The sequence below is a fragment of the Drosophila miranda genome, chromosome XR (assembly GCF_003369915.1).
Source record: "Drosophila miranda strain MSH22 chromosome XR, D.miranda_PacBio2.1, whole genome shotgun sequence".
Classification (NCBI taxonomy): Eukaryota; Metazoa; Arthropoda; class Insecta; order Diptera; family Drosophilidae; genus Drosophila; species Drosophila miranda.
This window is the reverse complement of record NC_046674.1, coordinates 15,597,199-15,619,304: the sequence shown is the minus strand read 5'-3', so window position 1 is coordinate 15,619,304 and position 22,106 is coordinate 15,597,199. Positions and strand designations below refer to the sequence as shown.

Genomic DNA, 22,106 nt, shown 5'->3' with positions numbered 1-22,106 from the left:
CACCCCGAAATAGCCCAAATAAAGATACGAGTATAGTATAGATACAATTACATATATGTATGTATGCGGGATATAGCTCACCTCAAGGCGCGACTCAGTTTGTCGTAGTTCATGTTCGGCTTGGACTTGCGCTCGCCCCAGCGACGGGCCACTTCATCGGGATCTGTGAGCTTGAACTCCCCGTTGGTGCCCTCCCAGGTGATGCAGCTGGCGTTGTTCGAGTCCGACAGCAGTTCGAGCAGGAATTGCCATAATTGTATCTGTCCGGAGCCTGAAAGATTGGAGAGTGAGAAGTGAGTTATAGCACAATATTATATATACATATATATACGGTATAGAGACATTTAATGTCGGTCTCTGTGAGCCTGGCTAAATGTCCATCAAAGGAGCATATCCTTTTGGCGTTTCGGGCTTAAATTAACTACTGCTGCGGCGGCTGGCAGGGGATGTGGCCAAAATGTAAGCATTTTGTGGCATGCAAAAGCCCCATAAAGCATTTCCTGTACGGATTGCTTGCCCCAAAGAAGCCCCCCGCTGTAGGATCCCCTCTTGGCAATTCGATAAATAACTGTGACTCCATTCCATGCTGGTCTCTGCTCTTGGCGGGGGCAATCTATGACGGCTGCCTCAAATTGTTGCAGGAGAAGTGTAGCGCAACGGAAATGGCATTGCATGTAAGTGTAATGGAAGTTGGGAATGCTTCTCCCCCGTCTCCCCTCTCTCACTCTAGGGGCATAAAAATAGATGTTCTGTCTTGCACTTTCACTGGAAATTTGTCAGAGTCAAGCATACATATAATTTCAGCTGATCTATGACTGAGAAAGCCACCCACTACAGCTCTCTCCAACAGAGAGTATCACTAGAGAGGTATTCCTCCTTCACGAACCTTGGATATGGAGAAGGAATAAAGGAATAAACTGTATAAATAAATTCCAACTTTTCTGGTTATTGCGTCACTGAATATTAGCCCAGCAATATGTATTCGCCCCCCACTTCATGAACCATAGTTCCCCATTTGCCCTTTGACTTTTGGGCTTTCTCATCCCACGCCCATGCCACGAAAATCAAAAATTCCTACTCCAATCCGCCTTTGAACTTTGGCATTGTGCGTGCTAAAACATTTACAGAATTATGATTGTGTATTGTGAGCGGGATTCGCTACGCATTCGACGCAGACATCATAAATCGCTTAATCATTTGGCAATTAGGCCGTGGAAGAAGCCCAGGCCCAGCCACGGCAACGGGCCACCAAATGTAGTCTCTCTCCTTTCTCTTCTCTGTTTGCTGTCAGACAAAAGGCTCGGGCACAAAAAAAGGACACCACACCGCACTCCGTACACCGGAGAAGGACGAGCCAGTGGGGGGTGGCTTGGAAAACTTGAGGCAGCTGTGGGGCGGTGGGTGTGGGAAATGTGCGACTTTGGTGGTGGCTTAGCGCTGCTCATGTGTGAGAACGTCATGAATATTGCGTTAATTGCAAATCATGGCCAAGTGAATGTGTTAAGTGCCAACACGGCGATTTACCAACGATGACGATGATGAATGATAATTGTCCTTGGGCTGGGCAGAAGACACACACACACACACACAGGAAGAGATAGAGCGAGGGCGTGGCTAGACAGAAGAAACGCCGAAAAAGTTGGGGCTGGGCAGGCAATTGACACGCTATTAACTTTAAACACTGAACAAAAGCCCATTCAGAAGTCATTTCATGATCGATATACATATGTACATACACCAGGGTAGCCCGCAAAATCTCTTGCACTTTTTTAAAGCGATCCTGTACAAAATCCAAAGTCCTCAGACTTGCAGACTATATGAATTCGTATTCTTACGTTTATTGTGAAATGAATTCACTTAGTTATCACTTCGACAAGTTTATATTGAAAGCTTTCAAGCAGTGGAAGAAAACTAGCCTTGGTTTTGAAATTTTCATTTTCAAGGAACAAAAATATCGGTAATTTATATTCATTTAAAAATGTAAGGGCTAATCGTAGGATTGTACAATGCACTGAAGCTCGGTTCAAGGTAACTGGAACAGTTACAAAATCCCACATAGGAGGGCAAAAATGCAACTTTAAGAGTAAGAATACATAATAATAAAAAAGGTGAAAGGAGAAATTGGCAGAGAATGGTTAGGTGAGTGAGCTATATCGGGCCACCTTAGTTTGAAGATTTGTATCTCCAATATAGCCTATAAAAGGGAACCTGGACGATGAGAAAACCATTTCATTTTACTGCATTTTTTTAATAAATTTTATCTGCGGTGATGTAAACAAATACTGCACACGGCTGCTTTAACTCTGATAGTCACTAATATCAAGAGCAAGAGCAGTATCGATTCGTCTATTGATACAGCTCAGTGATCAAATGTGCTAGAGGCCAAGAAAAAGCCACACCTCGTCGATTGCTTGCTCAGGAGTATCCCCAAGGAGTTAACTAATTTCACTTGAAAGGCGATAAGGTTAAACCTTTGACTACAAACAAATATGTTAATTTAATAAATCCCAACGAAAAAAATTACTTAAACCGGAAGTAATTAGCGCGGCCAGGGCTTTGATGTGAGGCTGCTGGGAGTCCCTATTTTTACATAATTAAGGACATTTTTTTAGTTTCTTGTCTTGGCTCATTTAATTATGCAGCGACTCTTGGTTCGTTTTTTTGTTTTTTTTTTTATCAGTTTTGTGGTTGCATGCAACTTGCAGCTGGAAAGGCACACACACACACACACATGCAAATAAGTGTGGCATGTCAAGTGTTTGACCAGCTTGCAGCGGCGGTGACCGGACTTGGCTAACAAAGCGGTTCCGTGTCGAGAGGAAGCCATAATTAATCAAAAACAGCATTTTTGCCACCCAAAAAGCGAAAGCGCAATGCATGTGTGTGTATGTGTTAGTTTCTATCCTTTTTCCCTCTCTCTCTTTGTGTGTGTGTGTGTGTGTGTGTGTGTGTTTGTATCTCAGTGAGCTTTTGCGTTCAACTTCAAGTTGAAGTTTAGAGCCAACTCTTGGCAACGGGCTAAACCGCACAACAAACAGTCGAAAGAGAAGTCTAAAGAAGCCCAAAGCCAGAGAGAAAGAGAGCTAGAGGCAGAGGTACAGACACAGACACAGGCACAGGCATAGGCACAGGCACAGGCAAAGGCAGAGCCCGATTCGTGTAAATGTCGCGCCGGAAAATGTTGGGCGTCTGGGTTTTTATGCTAATTCCGTTGAAGCGCCATGTTTCGATGGTGCCATGGGACGGGGCGGGGATGGCATGGGGCCGTGGCTGGCTGGGGGTTGCGGTGGGTGGAGCTCATGCAACAATAATGGCGGCGTCAAAAGCTTGCCCCAGCGCAGGATCAATAGGAGTTATTGATTTTACCCCCAAACGCTGGTCAGAGAGACTATGAAAAACCTCTGCAATTGACTTTCATTTGTGCGGAAAATTCAGCTTAAATGTGCACAGAATTTAATACAATTCAATAATAATTTGGATTTATTTTGGGATAGTGTTATAGAAGCATTAACTCGATGTCATGCTCACTAAACTCTCAGTCTCCATGGATTATATATAGGATACTTTGGGTAATACGAGTTTTTGCAGAACCATTCATTTTCTCTCTCTAATTCACAGAGACTTCATTAAACAGGATCCAATAAAAGTTTCGGTTATATGTACATACATAGTTCTTTAATTTTCAATCTCACGGTCATTAATCTCTGAGGCTGTGAGAAAAAGGCTTACACATCCATTGACCGATTTATCAAATTTTATATTAAGAACACGCCCACTTTTGAATACCCCTTTGACTTCGCTTGCATCACTTTTTAATGGATTTTCATGGCGTTTAACAGCAGGGCGCGTGCCCAGAGTTCAGACACTTTCCAATTCCCAAGGAATGAATGAAACAAAAGGCCAAAAGCTGCAAAAAACAATTGCCGAGACACGCCCATACAGACACGGACACACACACACAATCTCTCCTCTGGCACACACTGATGTAATAAATTTACAAAAACACCTTTCGCATAAATTAGAAAACTGCACCCCAAAAGTCAGAGCAGCGAAGGGTTAAGCTCGCATGCAATGGGTTAATTTGTTAGGGTCGCCGTCCGGGCAATGACTAAGTCGAGTCGAATCTCAGCCAGAAATTGATATGATAATGAAATGCAGCCAGAGTCCGTAAGTGTTTTGGGGTTCCACTTCCACACCAAAAAAGATTGGGGAGAGTCCTAGGCCAGGCCAGGCCAGGCCAGGCCAGAGGACCGAACCCGAACTAGAGAGCCCGAGCCCATGGCTTAGTCACGTGGCCCACGCAATTGGAAAACTAATCGCAGCACCTGCATCTTTATGCTTTTCTGATTGTTCCACTCACCTGAGCTGGCCAGCCTGCTGCTGGTGGGTCCGAACATTTGATATGGATCTGTGGGAGAGGGTTGCAACAGAAAGCGTGGCATTAGTCGAAGTCTTTTATGCAAATATTTTTTAATGAAGGGTGCCGCCTTGAAAACGGCATCGTAAACGGGAAACATTTTTATAGAAAAGGAAAGGAAAAGGCAAAGCAATGGCAAGTTTTAGTTTCCGTTGATGAAATGAAATGCATTACTAGGAAACTGTAGAATACGAGTATATATACACGGGATATATGAGTATACATATATGTACATATGTATATGTGCATGCAGATGCTTCATTTGTGCGCATTTGTCGAGTGCACTCATACACCAACACTCACATCTACACTCAGAGAGCGACTCACTCACACTCAAAATATCCATTTCACTTATTATCCGGCGCGCGTTTCCTGCATGCAAAAGCCCAGATTTTTACCCCCCCCTTCACGGGGGTTACAGGAGAAAGGTTACTCTGTCTCAATGCAAGCCCTGATTGCAGCGAAACATAGCCCGAGACCGAGACCGAAACGGAGACGGAGACCAGGACCAGACACACTACTCAACATACGACACAATTGTCCATAATTCGCATCATCTAGCCAGCCAGGAGTCACCGTATCCGTCTCCACGTCGCTCTGCTCGTTCTAGCCATTGTTTCGCAAACAGTTTCTCAGCCTCATTCGAACATGGCATTGTATTGTTCTCTCAACAGTTCTTTAATGTCCCGAAAAAACTGCCCCCTATTCCGGTATTCCGGTATTCTGGGACTGACTGGCTGGCTGGCTGGCTGCCTGGCACGCGTCTTATTCATCCACGGCCGTCAATTTTTGACAGCAACAAAAGCCTGGCCAAGTGCGTCTGGGTCTCCGTCCCTCGCCATCGCCCTCGCCCTCCCCCTCCACAGTCTTCTAATTGAGAATCCTTTATGGCATTTTCAATTGTTTCCATTACGCTTCAATTCAACTGCTCGGATCGGCTCGGCTCGGCACGGCACTTTTGTTTCCATTACCATTTCCAGTGCTCAAGTGGCGTATTTAAGGTTTGATTTTGCGACAGTATTTGCTCGATTTCTGTTTCAGTTTCGGTTCGGTTCGTTTTCGGCTCGTTTTCAGTTGGGTTTCAGTGTGAAATATTCGAAGTGAATTTTAAACCGTAGGGGAGGAAAGCTGCTTTCTAGGACTCTTGGATGGACTGCATCCCAAAGTGAATGAGTGAGTGAGTGAGTGGCGGCATTCGTATCGGAAGGGACGGAACTCAAAAACCCAAAACTCAAGTGGCACTTGCAGCGTGCGTCCGATACAATGCCGAAACTTTATTAGTGTTGGCAAACAGAGTTTCGTTTCAAATTTATTTAATATACAATTTTTTGCCTGCGTGTTTATGTTTAATGTTAGGCTAAACAATGCGGCACGTGATCTGAAGGATCTCCCATACACACGGGCATTTTTAATAGAGAGCCGAGAGCCAGGAGTGGCATAATATGTACATATGTATATGTACATATTTATGTATGTGCGAGGTACTCACCAGGTTGCCGTAGTTGCGAGTGCGGATCATGTTTGATGCTCAAGGCATTGGAACTGTAGCCTAAAAGGGAGATAAAAAGAATATTGAAATAAAATGTGTTTTAAAGAAAGTTAAGTACAAAATAATGAAAGAAATGTTGATTAGTTTCTTAGCTCGAAGAGCAAGATTACGATCTGGGCAGCCTACAAGGACATATGTATAATAGTCTGCCAGGGTTTAAAGGAAGGATCATTTGTGGTCTGCCTTGGTATACAACTACTAAGGGTCGTAGCAGCAGATCCTCCGATCAATCAGAGACAGAACGCTTACCAAAAAAGGATACAGGGGGAGGAGGAGACCTCACAATCTACATATACTTTAATAATAAACGAGTGTATATGTATATTCTAATCATTAGGACTTAACCGAGCTGTCAGTTAACACTCTCAGTTGAACAATCAAAGGCAATCATCAACTCAACCGCAAAACAAACATTATCTCAGCAATGCCATCAAAGAACTCGTCAAATCGAAGGAACGGAACGGAGCCGAGCCGCAGAGCCGCAGAGCCGCCCAAGGCGTTGTCCTGGGCGACAACTGTGACATGAGCAACGATGAACACTGAACACTGAACGCTGTGGGATCTTTCATTTTAATGGAATATGATTGCAGAGAGCGAAAACAATGCCGCTGGCAATTCAATTTACAATCTCGGCGCGTTCAACTTGTGGCAAACTTCACGCTTCATACGAAATTAAAGCCGCCGGCAGTAGAGGCGGTAGAGGCAGTAGAGGGCACAGGAGAAGATTTTCTGGGTGGTTCAGCACCGCCCGCTGTTGTTGTTTTCGTTGTCACTTATTGTTCTTAAAAAACGACAACTTTTCATATGACATTTTTTGGTTTTGCGCTTTGTGTGGCCACTCAACTGCGAAGAGCACAAAAGACGACCGATTGCAGCAGCCCAGACCCAGACCCAGACCATCACTAGTGGGTGGAGAGTGGGCTTGCTCTGGTGGTTCTGGTGGGGTTGTGCCTGAGTGGAGTTGAGTGAGGTTCGGTTCAGTTCGGTTCTCTTCTGTTCTGTTAGATTGGCGGGGTGGTGGCAGTGGCTGGATTGCTGGAGTTGTGAACAAACTTTAGCTGTGCACAATTTTGATGCCATCAATGGCCAACACCTAAATGCGTTCAGCCAAGCTGAAATTTTTGTCTATTCTCTTGCGTGTGACTGTGTGTGTGTGTGTGTAGAAAATTTCATAAATTTCCAGATTTAAAATGCCTCCGGGCTATAGCCCATGGAGTGGGTGTCAAAGGACAATATAATTTCAATTAGCATTGGCCATAACTAGCCTAATAAGCGATCCTTTTGCCGCTTAACCTAACCCCTCTGCTCGCTTCAATGCCTCGCAACCCCACAAACACGTGTAGTCGTCACCTTTTTCAGTGTTTTATCTATACATCATAGCCAGCCACAGAACCAGAACCCCCCACCCCACCCAACTGTCTGTCCGTCTGTCAATATTCTATTGATGCTTGTTGATTTGCTTCAATACATCTATCAGGGCACACATTTTGCATGCTTCACTGGTCCCCGGGTCCTGCGTCCTTCATTCGTGTGAATTTCCATCTCCTTGGGCCTGTGGGCCTGTAGTCGTGTGTGTTTTGCATATTTAATGTTAGCTTATGGGTTTTTTGAGTGCCTTCATTTGATGTCTTCGGTTTTGAGGCATAATTTGCTATAATTTTGGGCTTGGAGCAGAACTTTTTGAGTTTATTTGATGCCAATTTGTGATCATTGAAACTTTGGGAATTATTCAAGTTTTGTTTGAGAACTTACAGCAGGTTCGTAGGATTTATATTGAGCGGAAACCGAAAACATTTATATGAAAAGTAGACAAGATGAAGATAGAAGTGGGGAGCAGTCAAATTAAATACTTTTTATCATTTATATAAAGCATTTGTGGCTTTGAGAGGCTGAATACCAAGAAGAAAGAACTTTATGATTCTGAAAACAAGTTGGTTTCTGTGCAAATATGAACAAATATATTTTGCAAGTTCCTTAACCTTTTGCAATTGAAAAGCAATTCAAAAATGCCATCAAATATGGTTTTGATTTAACCATTATCAATTTCTAAGGCGTCCTCCACTCTGATTTAGGTAATCAAAAGTTAATGGTTCAAATGTAAGGATTATTTCCCTCAAGACTGATCTAAGGTGTTTTGAAGTCATACTGTCATTCCAATCACTTTTAGCTGTGTTCACCATAATGTGTGTTCTCCAATTACCAGCCATATCTTCACTCAATTGATATTATTTTAAGTTATATTCACTGAACACTCACCTTGCGATTGGGTCGAACTGTGGGAACCCCACGACGATTTGTAGGAGGAATCTGCAACAGAAAGAGAATATATTTTGAGTACGCATTCGAATTCACTTCACTGTATCTTGTACATAGAAAGATGGCGTCAAGAAGCATTAGCCGACGGCAGAGTACGGGTACTAGTAGGTCTTAAGAAGCTAAGGCATTAATTTATTTACTTGGATTCCATGCGGCATTGGTCAGGACCGCGGCCGACGGTCGTGTTGGCTCACACATTGCCCACTCACCTGCGAAGAGCATTGAGAAATTGCTGAAGCCTCCCGTGGAGCGTGACAAGTAATCAGCGGAGGACTTGATGTCCAGCATTGTGGCAGCGGGGCAACCGCCGTCGGTGCTGCACAAAAACGTTGCTTCGCTCGCTTCGGGATATACTCGCAGGCAGGTAGGTGTCGGTCTCCAATCCGTTTTCCTTTTTCCGTTTTCCGTTTCGGTGCCGAACAATTAGTTGGAATTTCAAATTCAAATTACAATTGCTCTTTGTCTTTCCTTTTCGTTTTTTTTGTTCAGCTGTTGTTGTTTTTTGGCAAGCGGTAAATTGGTCGCCGGAGTCCGGAAACTAATAACACGGAGGCAGAGGCAGAGCGAGAGACGGTGACGGTGACGGTAACGGTGACGGAGAGGCGTCTCCAAGTGTTGTCCACAATTGAATTTATTTAAAAAAAAAGGCAATACCGCAAACGAGCAGCGAGCCGACGCGCAGCGGAACAGGAAAAGGAACGGGAACGGGAAAAGTGACGATCGGAACCGGTTACCGTTTACCGGACACCTCGACTTCCGCTCGAACTTTCCAATGCACTTCTGGACCCTTCCCTGCCGTTCGCGTGTCCAACTGATTTATATGTGTCAATGGCTGTTGGTATGTGTGTGTTTGAATGTGTGTGTGTGCTCTGTGTGTGTGTTTTTTGCCCAGTATTGCTTTGCAAGTGTGCGTGCGCTTGTGTCTGTGTGTAGGCCCACAAAATCGCGTAAATCACTTTGGCTAAGAAAGGATGCTTCTGGCTTCTGGTCTACGGGTATATGTTCGGGTATTGAGCTTAAGCAGTGACACCGGATTGCGTCCGATCTGTGGCACGGCAGCGTAACAATTGATTTCATTCCGTCGTCAAATCGCGCATATCCTGCCCAGGCCACCGTCGTTGTCGCTGTCGCTGTCGCTGACGTTGACGTAGCCGTTGCCTCTGCCTTCGCCTCTGCCCAACGACCAACCCCCAAAGCTTCTCTAATGCCTGCTTCCACATGCCACATGCCATAGTGGGGGTGGCTGGTGGCTGGTTGGGCAGTACTTTGGTGGGTGGTGGTTCGCTCCTTTGTATGTATCTATCTGTCTGGCTGGCTGGCTCGCTGGCTCGGGTTGGGCATGTTGCTGGCTCTGTTTGGCATCGCTGCTGCTGCTGGTGTTGTCCTTTGTTGCGCCCCAGGATATACTTAGGGTTTTAATCCACACCAAAAGTACATCCACCCTCTAGTTCCGTTTCGTTCTCGACGCGAATCACCAATCAGCATCGAGACAAGGTGTGGCCTATCCACGGAGTCCTCCGCTCTCGAAAGCTTTCTCTGCGAGACGAGAGCTTTCTGCAAATGGAGAGCTCCACGATGGAGGGGGAAAGGACGTTGGAGTCGAAGCTTAGAGAAGCCCAAACATTGGGTTCTAATTGTTCGAGTATGTCCTTATCAAAAGCAGCATTTCCAGCGATCTATATGGCTTACACTCAGAAATGAATATATAGTTTTATATTTTTGTATTACGCCAGGACAAAAGCTCTCTCTCAGGCTACCTCTTTCTGTCTCTGTCTATCTCTCACTCTCTCTCTCTCTCTGTCTCTCTGGGTTTATTGTAGGAGGTTACCGTTTCCACTTGACTAAAAACAAGCCACAGGCCGCTGGTTTGGGAGTTGACTGCCTCTGACACTGCCACCATCTTTCTCTCTGTCACTCTCTCTTCACACACACTATGCCCGTCTCTTTTGCGCGCGGCCACTCAATGGATAGGCGCTGCCGCCGCTCGTGGCAGAGCTTCAGAAGTGGCATCGCCTTTTTAGTGGGTGACACGAAGCAACAAGGACGGATGTATTATCCACTTCCTTTTTCCTTCCACCAAACACAAGGATATTACCGTTTCGTCGTTCGCCTACAACACCCCCAGCTCCTCCTCCGTGCAGCATGTTCCCCATCCCCCCCCCCAAAAAGAGTGGGCTGAGGATAGGGAAAGGTGGTGCCGGGAATGGGAAGGGAGGAAGGTGGTGCTGGCTTTGAGGGGCAGTGAGGAGTATGGCAAAAACAATGCGCGAGAAGTTGGAGCTTCAAGGATTTGCAGGAGAAATCAACAATAGTTGATTGTGAAAGGCTTTGACTGTTGTAGGGGAAAGAGTGAAAGGTGGAGAACGGCTAGAAAGGGTGGGAAGCGGAGGTGCACATGCGTTGGCGTCTACGCTGACAGCGCTGCAGCTGCTCAAGTGCAATTGTGGCGCTGCCTGCCTCATGCCTTTGTAACAGCGCGCCTTGTCGTCATGCCCCTAGAAGCAGTCTACAGAAAATGATAGACACGCACACACACAAACACACGTAGGACAGACACCCACACCAACCTTCACTCACTCAAAGACACCCAACCATCTACACAGCTGCCTTTTGGGGCTGGCTGGCTTAATTAATTTTTGAATTCCCCATTGAAATTGTTTTTGCCTCTCTGTTTTCTCTGCCTCTTGCCGCTGGCCAAGTGAGGCGCTGTCCTTGTGTGCTGGTATGGTATGGTTTGGTATGGTATCCCCCTCCTTGTAGGTGGCATGGGCTAATTCATAGGCGTCAACGAACAAATTGTAGTTCCTCACACATAAACGAAAAGCTTTACTAGTTTTCTTCTTTACCCGTTGTTGATCTGTGTGTGTGTGTGTGGGGCATGTTTTCCCTAACTATGGTTTTTCTATACCCTTTAGAGGAGATTACCCTGTAGAGGAGATTGCCGTCTGGAAAATATTATAAACACCTGAAGAAGAATGAATTGGTTTTGGAAAGTTTCCCTAGCATTTTACTAAATATTTTAGAGAGAAATGTTGGTAAATGTACTTCTGTTCGTCGTATTTTAGGGATAAACAATCATTTAAATTTATTTCCTAAATTCTTAAATATCCTAAATGATTAGATTTGATTTTTTTTTATTTTAATCAAATGTGAATAAGTTAACAGAGAACGTTAAAAATGTTTGGCATAAGGGTATTTTCCTGAATAGCTATGCAGCCAGCCCAAAGAATAAAATGGTTGAATAAAGTGTAAATTTCATAATTTAATTCCCTAAAAAGACTCATAAAGCTTTATTCTTGGATGAACTTTAAAGTATTTCCATCACCGAGTACACATTCTCAATGAAATTGCACACGAAAAATATGTTAAACATTAACGCAGTACAGGGTGACCATTGTATAGTTCTGCCATGTCCAACCCAGCCTTAGAATATGATAACAATCGTCGAAAGCATTGGAAATTATTTCGTTCTGGTCTGGATCATCTGGATCGCCAAAAAACAATTTTCATACATACAATCAAAATAGGTACCAAATAGTCGAATTTTTCCACACTTATGTATGTAGCTGTGGCTTGGCCTGCACTCGCATTTTGGTTTTAGTTAAAAACAAATTTCGCTTTTCACCCACGCATTCATGCAATCCATCCACATACAAACAAAGTAAAAAGTTTAGCTCAACTCGAGGAAACTTTTAATTTATGTGTGTATCAGTGTGTGTGTGTGCTAGTTCGTGTATCTGTGTGTGTGTGTGTTAGTTTGTGAGTTGCTTTGACACGCAGTTATTTAATAAACGTAGCTGGAAGGCAAAAGTGAGGTCTCGTCTCGTCTCTCTCTCTCGTTCTCTACCTCCCACAACAACCTCTTGCCATCATAAGCTCTCAAAGAGTGTGTATGTTTGTATGTCTATGTGTGTGTATGTGTGAGCCCCTGCTAATGGCATCTAAAATGGCTAAATAGCAATTTGCTGTTCTCCGCCAGAGGAAAACCAAGTTTCACTTGGCTCAAAATGTTTGCCTGTGGCCCGCTGGACGTGGACTGGGCCAAAAGGGAAAGCTTTCCTCTGGATAAAGTTCTCCCTCTGCCTCTGTGTCTTAGCTACGCTTAACATTTTAATTGCATTCATTATGTAATTTCATTTGCACGCTTTTGGGCGAAAAAACTTTAAATTAATTTCTTTTGTTGTGCGATTTCCGCAATTTTGCGACGCCGTAACATTTCCGTCGCCCCCAAAAAGCTGTGGTTACAACGCCTTCGTTTACGCCTACGCCTACGCCTACGCCTACGCCCACGCCCACGACCATTCTCCTGCCCACCCGACACGCCCGCAAGTGAAGTGTTTTAAGTTGACTTTAAGCCACAAACATTCATTCATTCATCTGTATTTGGAACAGCTCTCGTATCGTCCTTCTGCTGCTTCAGTGACAGGACCACATCTACACAATCAATGCATCAAGGCCTGTCCATTTGTGTTGTGTGTGCAGCCAAAATATTCAGCGGAGCGTCAAGACAAACATGACGACACCACGGCAGTGAATCACTGAATCACAGAACTATGGCCAAGACAGGGAGCATATTGTCCGGGTCTGAGTCCAACCACTGAGCCACTGAACTACCGAGCAGTTAATAAGAAACGCAATCAACGCTGCGATTTGTTTTCTCAAGGCTAGAGAGTGGGGGAGTGGGTGGGGAGTCCAGGCTGCTAATATCTAGTATGCGTCTTGTCTACGGAGACACTATACGAGCACGAGTATATGTGCAACACCGAAATGGCCCAGCCTACAATAACAACAACTGGAAGTCGGACACGTGGCCATTAATGACGTATGAATGATGTAACACGCGACGGAGTCGAAGTCGCTGCTGACGCGGCACGTGGCCCACGGGCTCGGCGAGGCATGACAGGCCAAGAGTCACCCGGGGCAGCTCCTCGTTGCGGGTCTTTAATGCTCTGCCACTCTGCCACACTGCCACTCCTCCTCCATCTCCGCCTCCTTCAAAGATTGCTCATTTCGCCTGCGGCCTTTGGGCTGTGCATTTTGTTATTGCCAAAATGCGTATTGTTATAATCGCCATAAAAATAATAAAAATACAATACACAAATTTCTGTTCGAGCATAGCCCAAGCCTGGTTCAATATTTGCTAATCAAATGGGCGGCAACGGTGGGGCATAAATCAACTCGAAATTGGCAGCTGTGAAAGTTTTTGTGGAGTATGTGATGAGAGGGTTAAGGAAGGGGCAACAGAAGGGGCAACAGAAGGAGACCATTGAAAGGATGGGTAATAGATTTTGGAGGGGGGTGAACTATGGAATGGCAGGATGTGTGGGAAAACCTCGAGGCAAAAGAATCTATTCAGTCTTTTGTTGAAGTTCTGCGATTTCTTGAAGCTCTTCTTAACCATATTTTATATTTATTCTGATCAAATATCTGTCTATAGCAATATGCGGGTTTTTTTCGCAGTATTGTAAACTATTTTTGTGGCTCCGAACAATGTTATTTGGTAGCATAAGATGAATGTGAGGAACAGCTGTGAATTTGGATCCGTGGGAATGAGAAAGTCATTCGATGGTTCTCATGGCGTCTCAATTTCAGGTTTAGAACTTTCTCTGGTGCGCAATACATACCATCTGACTAATGTTCGAATTTGAGCGCATGAATATGTTGAAATTCTTTGTCCATAGCACCAATAAGCACTTTCGGATAAGCGGAATATTCAATATTACGCTCGTACTCGAAAGAAAGACGAAGAAACGAAGCGGATGTAAATTCTGCACTTTTTGGCGTTATCTGCCACTTTCTCTGTGAGTGTCAATTACGTACCGGCGCGCTTGTAATCGCTCCAATTGTCGATGTTGATTTCGTTCATCTTGTGATTGAGATTCACGCTGCTGCGACATGCTCACACGCATACTTTCCTTATCTTTTTGGACTCGTTCGCCTGTTATTTCTGCTCTAATGTTACGCATGTTTCTTTCTTTATTCGGTCGGTGAAAATCGGTGTGCAAACATTTTACAGTCACAAAACCCGATTTACATGATATAGTTTTTTGTTTCATACTTTTTCCCTTCTATATTCTTAGGATCACATCTATAATTCTGATGATATGATTCATCGGGGCTTCTGATCTTTTCTTCTTATCTTATCTAAAGATATTACATCAAGTCTCTCATTAATTATCATGAACGTAGCATTAACTTTCCATAAACTTTCCCTGATCTGGTCCCCTACCTCTCTCTACTGTTCCTCTGCCCTTTTGTCGACACCTATTACACCTTCCTTATCAAAGCCAACAGATCTAGTTGACTCCCTGAAACTTGTTCCCACAAAAATAAGAACAATGTCAACTTTGAATTCACACAAATAAAGGGAACACGCCAAATCAAACAATCCCTAACCACAAAGAACCACAGAAAAAAGGTAAGCCCACGAAATGAAAGTGAAAATTGTAATAAAAACAAATTACGGACATGAACAAATAGGCAAAAAGCGTGAGAGGGGGAGGGTGAGGGTGAGGGTGAGAAGGAAGGGAATTCTCACAGAAACATATTGAAAGTGTCCTCGTGGCTGCCTATGTCTATCTGAACAATACAAGCAATAATTGCGCGATTGATAAACAGCAGAAGCAGTGGAAGGGTGGCACGAGTGCCACGGGTGCAGGGTTCATGGTGCGTGTCCTGCCTGAACTCCGACGACGACTCCGATTACCAACGTTTGACTTTCGGAGATAATTGCAGGAGAGCTCGTTTACATTTGGTTCTTGTTTTTTTGTGTGATTCTTTTATAAACTGAAAGCTAGCATATTCACACGGCATTCCCTCCGTGGGTTGCACACCCCTTAACCACATCTCCACCCCGCGCCACTTAAGAGCCAATGACAACAAACAGCAAACAAACAATTAACATACAAACTGCCATCGCAAAAGGGGTGGTGGTGGCGGCGGCGGTAGAGGTAGAAGTAGAGGTCTATATGGTTCTCGTGCCTCTGTATAGGGCTATAAATTACTGCGGTTCGACTCCGAGCGACCCTCGCTGTCAATTGATAACGCAGATTGACTCTAGAGGGTCGGCGGGTCAAGGGTTCTCCCACGGCCTCCTCTCACGTGAGTTGTGTCACTTGAGATAAAACGTCCGAGCAACGGCAAGCCGAGGAGAGTAGTGTAGTGCAGTGCCATAGTGGCCATAAATTCAACAAGCTCATAAATTCAATTGACAACTAAATTGCAGTTCGCTTTTTGGCCCCACACCGAGACCGGAGACGCTTCGACACAGTCACCTCCGGCTCTGGGTGCGCTGCGTTTCCGCCGTGTAAAGGCTGCTCTCTGGAGGTGCTCCCCCTTCCTTCTTCTAAAACTTTCAAGTGCGCCGCAGCTTTTCTATTTTCTTTTACCTTTCTCTCCCGCTTGTATTTTCCTATTTTTCCTATATATTTTCTCTTATTTTTTTGGTTTTTTTTTTTTTGATATTTCATGTCGGAAGCGGGTCATTTCCAGCGGCATAAATCACAAACAAAAAAGCGAGGCCTTCGAAGGCGGAAGCCGACCTGTTGCACTCGCTGACAGTTTTCTATTAGACTTGTGCACCGCGTTTTTTAATTATTTTTGTAAAGTTTTTGCGCTTTTGTTCGCGCAGGCAAATTTGTTTGTCTATCAGTGCGAAATCAATGCTTGGACTGAAAAACTAAATTAGCAAAAAATATTGTATATTTTCCAGCTTGTTGCCGTCATCGAAAGGCGGTGACGACGCTAGTGCTGGTCCTCAGGGGTTGGGCCAACAATGACGTGATTTATGACCGACTCGTGCTTGAATCTCAAAGGGGGGTAATGACTGGAATCGGCAGTTAAGTGAACCGCGAAAAGGGCCATGAATAAAAATATTTGGACATCAATAGGCTCGCATATACACACACTCGCACATGAGCGGACATGAGCCAGGGAAACCCTGGGAAACGGAGTTTTTCCAGCACCAGAAAGTTGGCCAAGTTCGCTTTTTCTTTATATTCATGTATTCTTCTTTTTTCGCTTGCCATATTAATAAATATGAGCGAATAAATTTAAGCGTAAGCGTCAGCCCGCGAAGCTGTCAAAAAGGACTTCACCGTCCTTTGGCCCCGGCATCGCTACGGACCCGGCGCCAGTTGGCACAGCAGCATTTTCAATTTATTTTCACAGCCTGAAACAATTACGGGTGAAAAAACGAAACGAAGAATAAACTGTGCGCAAATGAAATCAGGAATTAAATTTGAAGTGAGCGAAACATACGGCGTCAGATAGAGACCGAAACTGGGCAACAGCACGAGACAGCGACTGGGCAACGTGGAGAGAGAGAGAGAGAGAGAGAGAGAGCGACACGGAGGGAGGCTGAGAGACACAATGTGGCGCTTACTTGTGGGTGGCCAAAGGGGGTGTGCCACCCGCTGCGCGTTTTGATGGAGAGGCGTGGGATGGCGTCCAGATTATGTGATTACGATTACCGTCGAGCATTACGAGTGTGTGTGTGTGTGCGAGCAACCATAGCGAATAAACAAACGACAGATGATGATAGACATCAGAAATATGATTACAGAATTTAAAATATAATTAAAAAATGGTAGAGAAAGGAGTGTAATATAAAAGCAGAAAGGGAGACCCGCTCCTGAGAAATATACTTCAATTTATAGAGGGAAAACATTTCAATTATTTGAGAATTAGAGAAAGGCCTGGCTTGGCTAAGATAACAGCCTGAACTTTCTCTTTGTGTGCAAGTCTCTTTAATCTTCTATAACCTCACTAACCAATTATTCAATTCTTCTATGAGTATAAATCAATCAGTTACATGTGTTCCATCCATATAATTAAACACGCAATCAACGAGCATAAATCTATCTCATCATACATATAATAAATAATAAATTCTACCAATTGTTACTCACTCAATCATGGATGTTAGCGATATCATGCTCCCGTTCTCCACCCTACCCTTTCTCATTATGCACACCTAACCGCTCAATTGTCCGTGCAAGAAGGGAATCCCACACACATCCAAGCCAATCCAATCCAATTGAATCCCATCCAGGGAACTCCTCTCCTATCTGTTGTATCTACCACGCTGTCAAGGACGCGTGCGCCCTAATGCGCTTCACATAACATTTTGATCATTTTATGATCTGTCGATTAGCCTCATTGTTGCTCGTTGGCCATCCCTCGAGCGCTGCTCGACGACTGGTAGCCAGAATGTCTGGATGCGCTCGGGGGTTGTCCTCGTCCTGGCCGCACACACTTCACTTCACGTTCCCTGTGAAGTGTGTTTGTGTGAGCGTGTGACTAACACGCTTTAATAGGATTACCGCTGAAGAGCACTTAAGAGTCAAATTATCAACGGGGGCAGTCACAGATAGACAGAGAGACTCCGAGAGGGAATGTTGTGACTGTTGCGTTTTGTATGTTTACAGTCGGCCTGGACAATGAACATTAACAGAAGGCCGTCCAGGCTTTTGTTTGCCAACTTTCCCACTGTCAATAGACTCGAAATTCAGTTCCCAGAGGGACCAGGGCAATGGTTCGTATCCCAGATTACGCGCATTAGTCAGGCTTAAGGCATTAAGTCAAGTGAGCAATTGAGATATCAGCACTGGTTCTCATGGATGTGCAGATGGATCGGGAGAACTATAATGGGAAGCTCTTGCAAATAAGATAATTAGTCTCAAGTGTTGATAGATATGAATGAAGACTTGTAGCTCATATTTTCACAATCCTTTTATTGTCTGACCTGGAACTCTGAGTGGCTGACTTTTTCGGATATAACTTTTATTTTCATGACTTTCGTCAAGAGGAAAATTTTTTGACGAGAAGGTGATGTTATGGTCTGGCATTCACTTTCTTATTCTAGGCCATACAATTTAATGCAAAGATCAATAGAGCATCCTTGCGAGGGTCCTTCAAACATGAAGAGTGGCACTAAAAAGTCAACTACCGAAGCTAACCGTGGAGTAATACCTCGAGAAATCTCCCATTTCTACCAGGTTGGCCGCAGATGAAGGCTCATAAGCCCTCGAGGTATTACGACTAGCTTCGGTAGTTGCCTCTTTAGTGCCACTCTTCATGTTTTAGCCATATTATGATTGATTTTCTATATATATATATACATATGCACAACGGAAGAGCTGGTTCCGAACTTTATTGCAGCTTCTCTATACAAAATCTTTAGCTCCGTTCATGTGTTGGATTTTGCAATGTTTTGGCAACTAAGATATCACAATGATGATCCTATGAATGTGAAGATAAGATAAGCTTTCAATCTTTGTAAGAAGTTAATCATCGAAATTCTTCTTAAAACGTATCTATGAAAACGTTCCAAAATATAGTAAGGACATGCCATGAAGTACTACTTCCTTAGCTTTCATAATAACCTCTTAGAACTTTTCTCCTCTACACAGTAAACAATTTTCCACCAAACCACCCCCTGGAAAATGAAATGTTCTCGTCAAGGACATGCCACCCCCTCCCCCCCAGAACAGAGCACATCAGCGCCCTCTTCTGGGTGAACAATGAGACTTCAGGTTGCTGTCCTGACTGAAAGCTGTCACTAAAGCTCAAAGGACATTTTTGATATAGTCACAAAGTTGAAACTTACACAGTGCCGAGCTGCCTGCTCCTGCTGTTGTTCCACCGACACCGACACCGACACCGACACCGCCTCCTCCTCCTGCACCACCGGCGCTGCTGCTGCTGCTCTTACTTCCGCTGTGCCTGCCCTGCTGCTGCTGATGCTGGTCGCTGGAGGCGGACGAGGACGAGGGCACGGCGGAGTGCGAGGATGTTGTGGCGCAGTCCAGCGAGGATTTATCTGCAAGAAGCAAAGAAGCAAACAAAAGGATACTTTAATTGCCAGGCAGCGAAAATTTGCACACTCAGCACGGCACGCTTCGCCTTTTGCCACGGAAGTGAATGGAAAAAAGTAAAAATACTCTCGTATGCCAAGCAATAGAAGTGGAAGCTGGGAAAAAATCATAAATCTCGGCATAGATAATTGTCATCAGAACTAGCGACTGGTTTATTTATTGCCCGAATTATGGTTTCCATTTCTATCTCCCTCCCCCTGCAGTCACAACATGGGTGGTGCCCCAGCGTCACGCAACGTCGCTCGACACGAACCAGCGCACCCTCTCCCTCACCGTCGCCTCTGACTCGCTGACAGATCCTGTGAACCGCAAAGGACATAATCGCGAGGGTTGTCACTTCACAGACCAGTCGCCAGGCAGAAGCCAGAGGACACCATCCAATGGAGAGATGTTTAATTGCCGTAAATCTTTGTTTGATGTAAACAACAATAAGCCAGCAGCCAACGAACAACGAACAACAAAAAATACCAAGAGAAATTTGCAACGCTTTCAATTGAAATGTCAAGCCGGATGTGATACGAGTCTATGATAATGATAGCCATGAAGATGATGGGTATCATGAGAGGACGATGTTCTCCCATGAGAGCTGTCTGGAAATGGACTGTGTCATAATTGCAGCTTCTGAGCGGGATGGGGGAAATGTTTAGGGCTACCAGTATGTGAGCATCCTTCGCTATTATATAGTAGTAAGTCTCACGTTATACTGGATTTTCGATTAACCAAACTGACTGTTTTAAACTAAGAGAAAGTGGCAATTCAATGAGAAAATGTCCAAGATTATATCAGCGAATATAGTCACAGAAGATCTATGTATATATTTAAAAGCTTTTTCCCAATCTGTAAAATATGGAAAATGGGGAATATTCTGACTCGAATAAATGAGAAAGATTATTATTATGTAAGATATTTAGGACGATGATATGGATCATAATAATCATATACATATGATTTTAAATACAACTACAGGAATCCACATTTTCATCGTCTAAGATGTCCCATCTGTGTCTGCTCTTCGTTTTTCAGAAAAACTTCTCCAAAAATATATTTTAACATTTAGTAAAATTTTAAGAAGTCTTTCTAAAGGAATGTATCCATGTGGTTTTTTTATATAACGTTTTTCATATCTGACTGTTATATAATCGTCTTTGTATGTATATGTACTTATATCTTTGCCTTGTGTTGGCTGGCAAGTGTAATTATTTTTTATGCGCTTTTGTGAGCCAAACGTCTTTTCTGTTCAGCACAAAAAATAATGAGTTACGCATGAAAAAATCTTTTCATGCCAAAGGCAGCGGCAAAAACTCAGCTACAGTTGACAGCATCAGAGTCAGAGGAGACAGGGAGACCAGAGAAGAAAGAGATGGGGCTGTGGGGGCAGAAGCTGAAAAGGATTCATTTCATATTTGCTTGAGCGCTTCGGAATGAGATGGGAGGAAAATGAGTTGGCGGCCATTTTGTGTCTTCCATTTGCGATGAGAAAAGTCAGAACTTGTCTACAGGGCTTACACACAACGATAAGGAAAATCATCTTAAAGTCTGTGATATAATAAGACAACATTTAAAATGTACAGCATTTTGCAGTCGAACAAACAACTTGTCCCTCAGCCAAAAGAACCACCGACAAGTCGGAGGCCTTGTCAGTCTTGTCTAATTGAAACCGAAGCAAAAAGAAAACAAGAGCCAGAACCAGAACCAGAGCCATAGCCAGGGCATAAATTTGCCAAAAAAGAAACTTTCTTATAGAAATAAATGGACATGGACAGCGCTTGACTGGGACTTTCACGGCATAACAAACTCCGGCCAAGCACGCGATGAAATTGTTCAGTTTTGATGGTTCTATCAAAACCTGGTCGCGGACAGCAGCAGAGGCCAGAACAGAACAGGCCAACAGCCACCGACTAAGGGCCACATTATAAGCCACATCCGCCCAGCCGGCTTAAATTGATAAATATGTAACCGAAAAAAAAATAAACCCCAAGAGCGAGAATAGAAGCGAGACCCCAAAAGACCTCAACGTTTATATGGATAATTCAATTTAAATTTTTTGTGGAATAATTTTTTTTTTTTGTGTGTGTTGTTTCATTTTTCCAGTTGTTGGTAGAACAAGCGGAATTATGTACATGGCTGGTCGCGGTTTTTGGCCATTGTTTTGGCCATTAAATGTAACGGGGCTCGGACATATTCGTTTGGCCTGAACTAGCGGAGGAGGTTCGTGAGAAGGAGAGGAGGTGTGGCGTTGTGGCGGTGGGTATGGCACATATGCTGTTTGGATGTGTTTAAATAAATACGCGAAATTTGCCACTTTTGTGGCACAACATTTTCGGCAGTTCATTTTCGTCCTTTTGCCACTTGGGGATTCGTTTTCCCTTTGACCGGAAGCGCAGGATTTGTTTTTCCGCCATTTCGTTGACATTTTTGTGCTAGACAATTGCGAGAAGGTCAGTGGGTTGGTGGGTGGACTTGGGTCGAATGGAGAATGTGCTTCAACGGCTGATCCTCCGCGGATTTATATCGTCATCATCTGCTCGTTCCTTACCTGCTCGGACTTTGTGCTCCACATGGGATGTGCTGGACGCCGTTAGCGATGGCAATGCCGGTGCCGCACTAACCGCATCCAAAGTGCCGGATGTGACCTGGCCAGCACTGGACGTGATGACGCCATGCTGTGTGCCGGCGGGCGAACACCCAGCGGGTGGCTGCAATGTATCCAGACGATGGCGCTGCACACTGCTGCTCACTCCGGCCGTACTGCTAGTCACCGCATTGTAGTTGAGCACTCCGGCCACGCCTACACCCACGCCCACACCAACGCCGACGCCCACACCGACACCAGGGCCGTGATTGTGCGGCAAACCCAGGCAATTGCCAGCTCCATTCCCGGTCTGAACGGGCAGGGTGTCGAGGCTGTCTGTCAGGCGCTGGCTGGAGTAAATGTCACTGTGGATGT

At 44.5% G+C, this 22,106-nt stretch overlaps 1 protein-coding gene across 4 annotated transcripts in view; it reads right to left on the bottom strand.

Moving 5' to 3' along the window:
- The window catches only part of LOC108153623 (DNA-binding protein D-ETS-3), a 29,749-nt gene that overhangs the window by 2,468 nt on the left and 5,175 nt on the right, over positions 1–22,106 (bottom strand). For 2 of the 4 annotated variants that reach the window (XM_033387333.1, XM_033387332.1), the window contains exons 3-8: positions 21,696–22,096; positions 18,892–19,104; positions 8,223–8,273; positions 5,907–5,966; positions 4,361–4,408; positions 82–271 (exon numbers count right to left, since the gene is read on the bottom strand). In XM_033387333.1, the coding sequence (XP_033243224.1) occupies positions 82–271; positions 4,361–4,408; positions 5,907–5,966; positions 8,223–8,273; positions 18,892–19,104; positions 21,696–22,096 (963 nt within the window). The other 2 variants (XM_017283725.2, XM_017283726.1) reach the window with 2 other exon arrangements.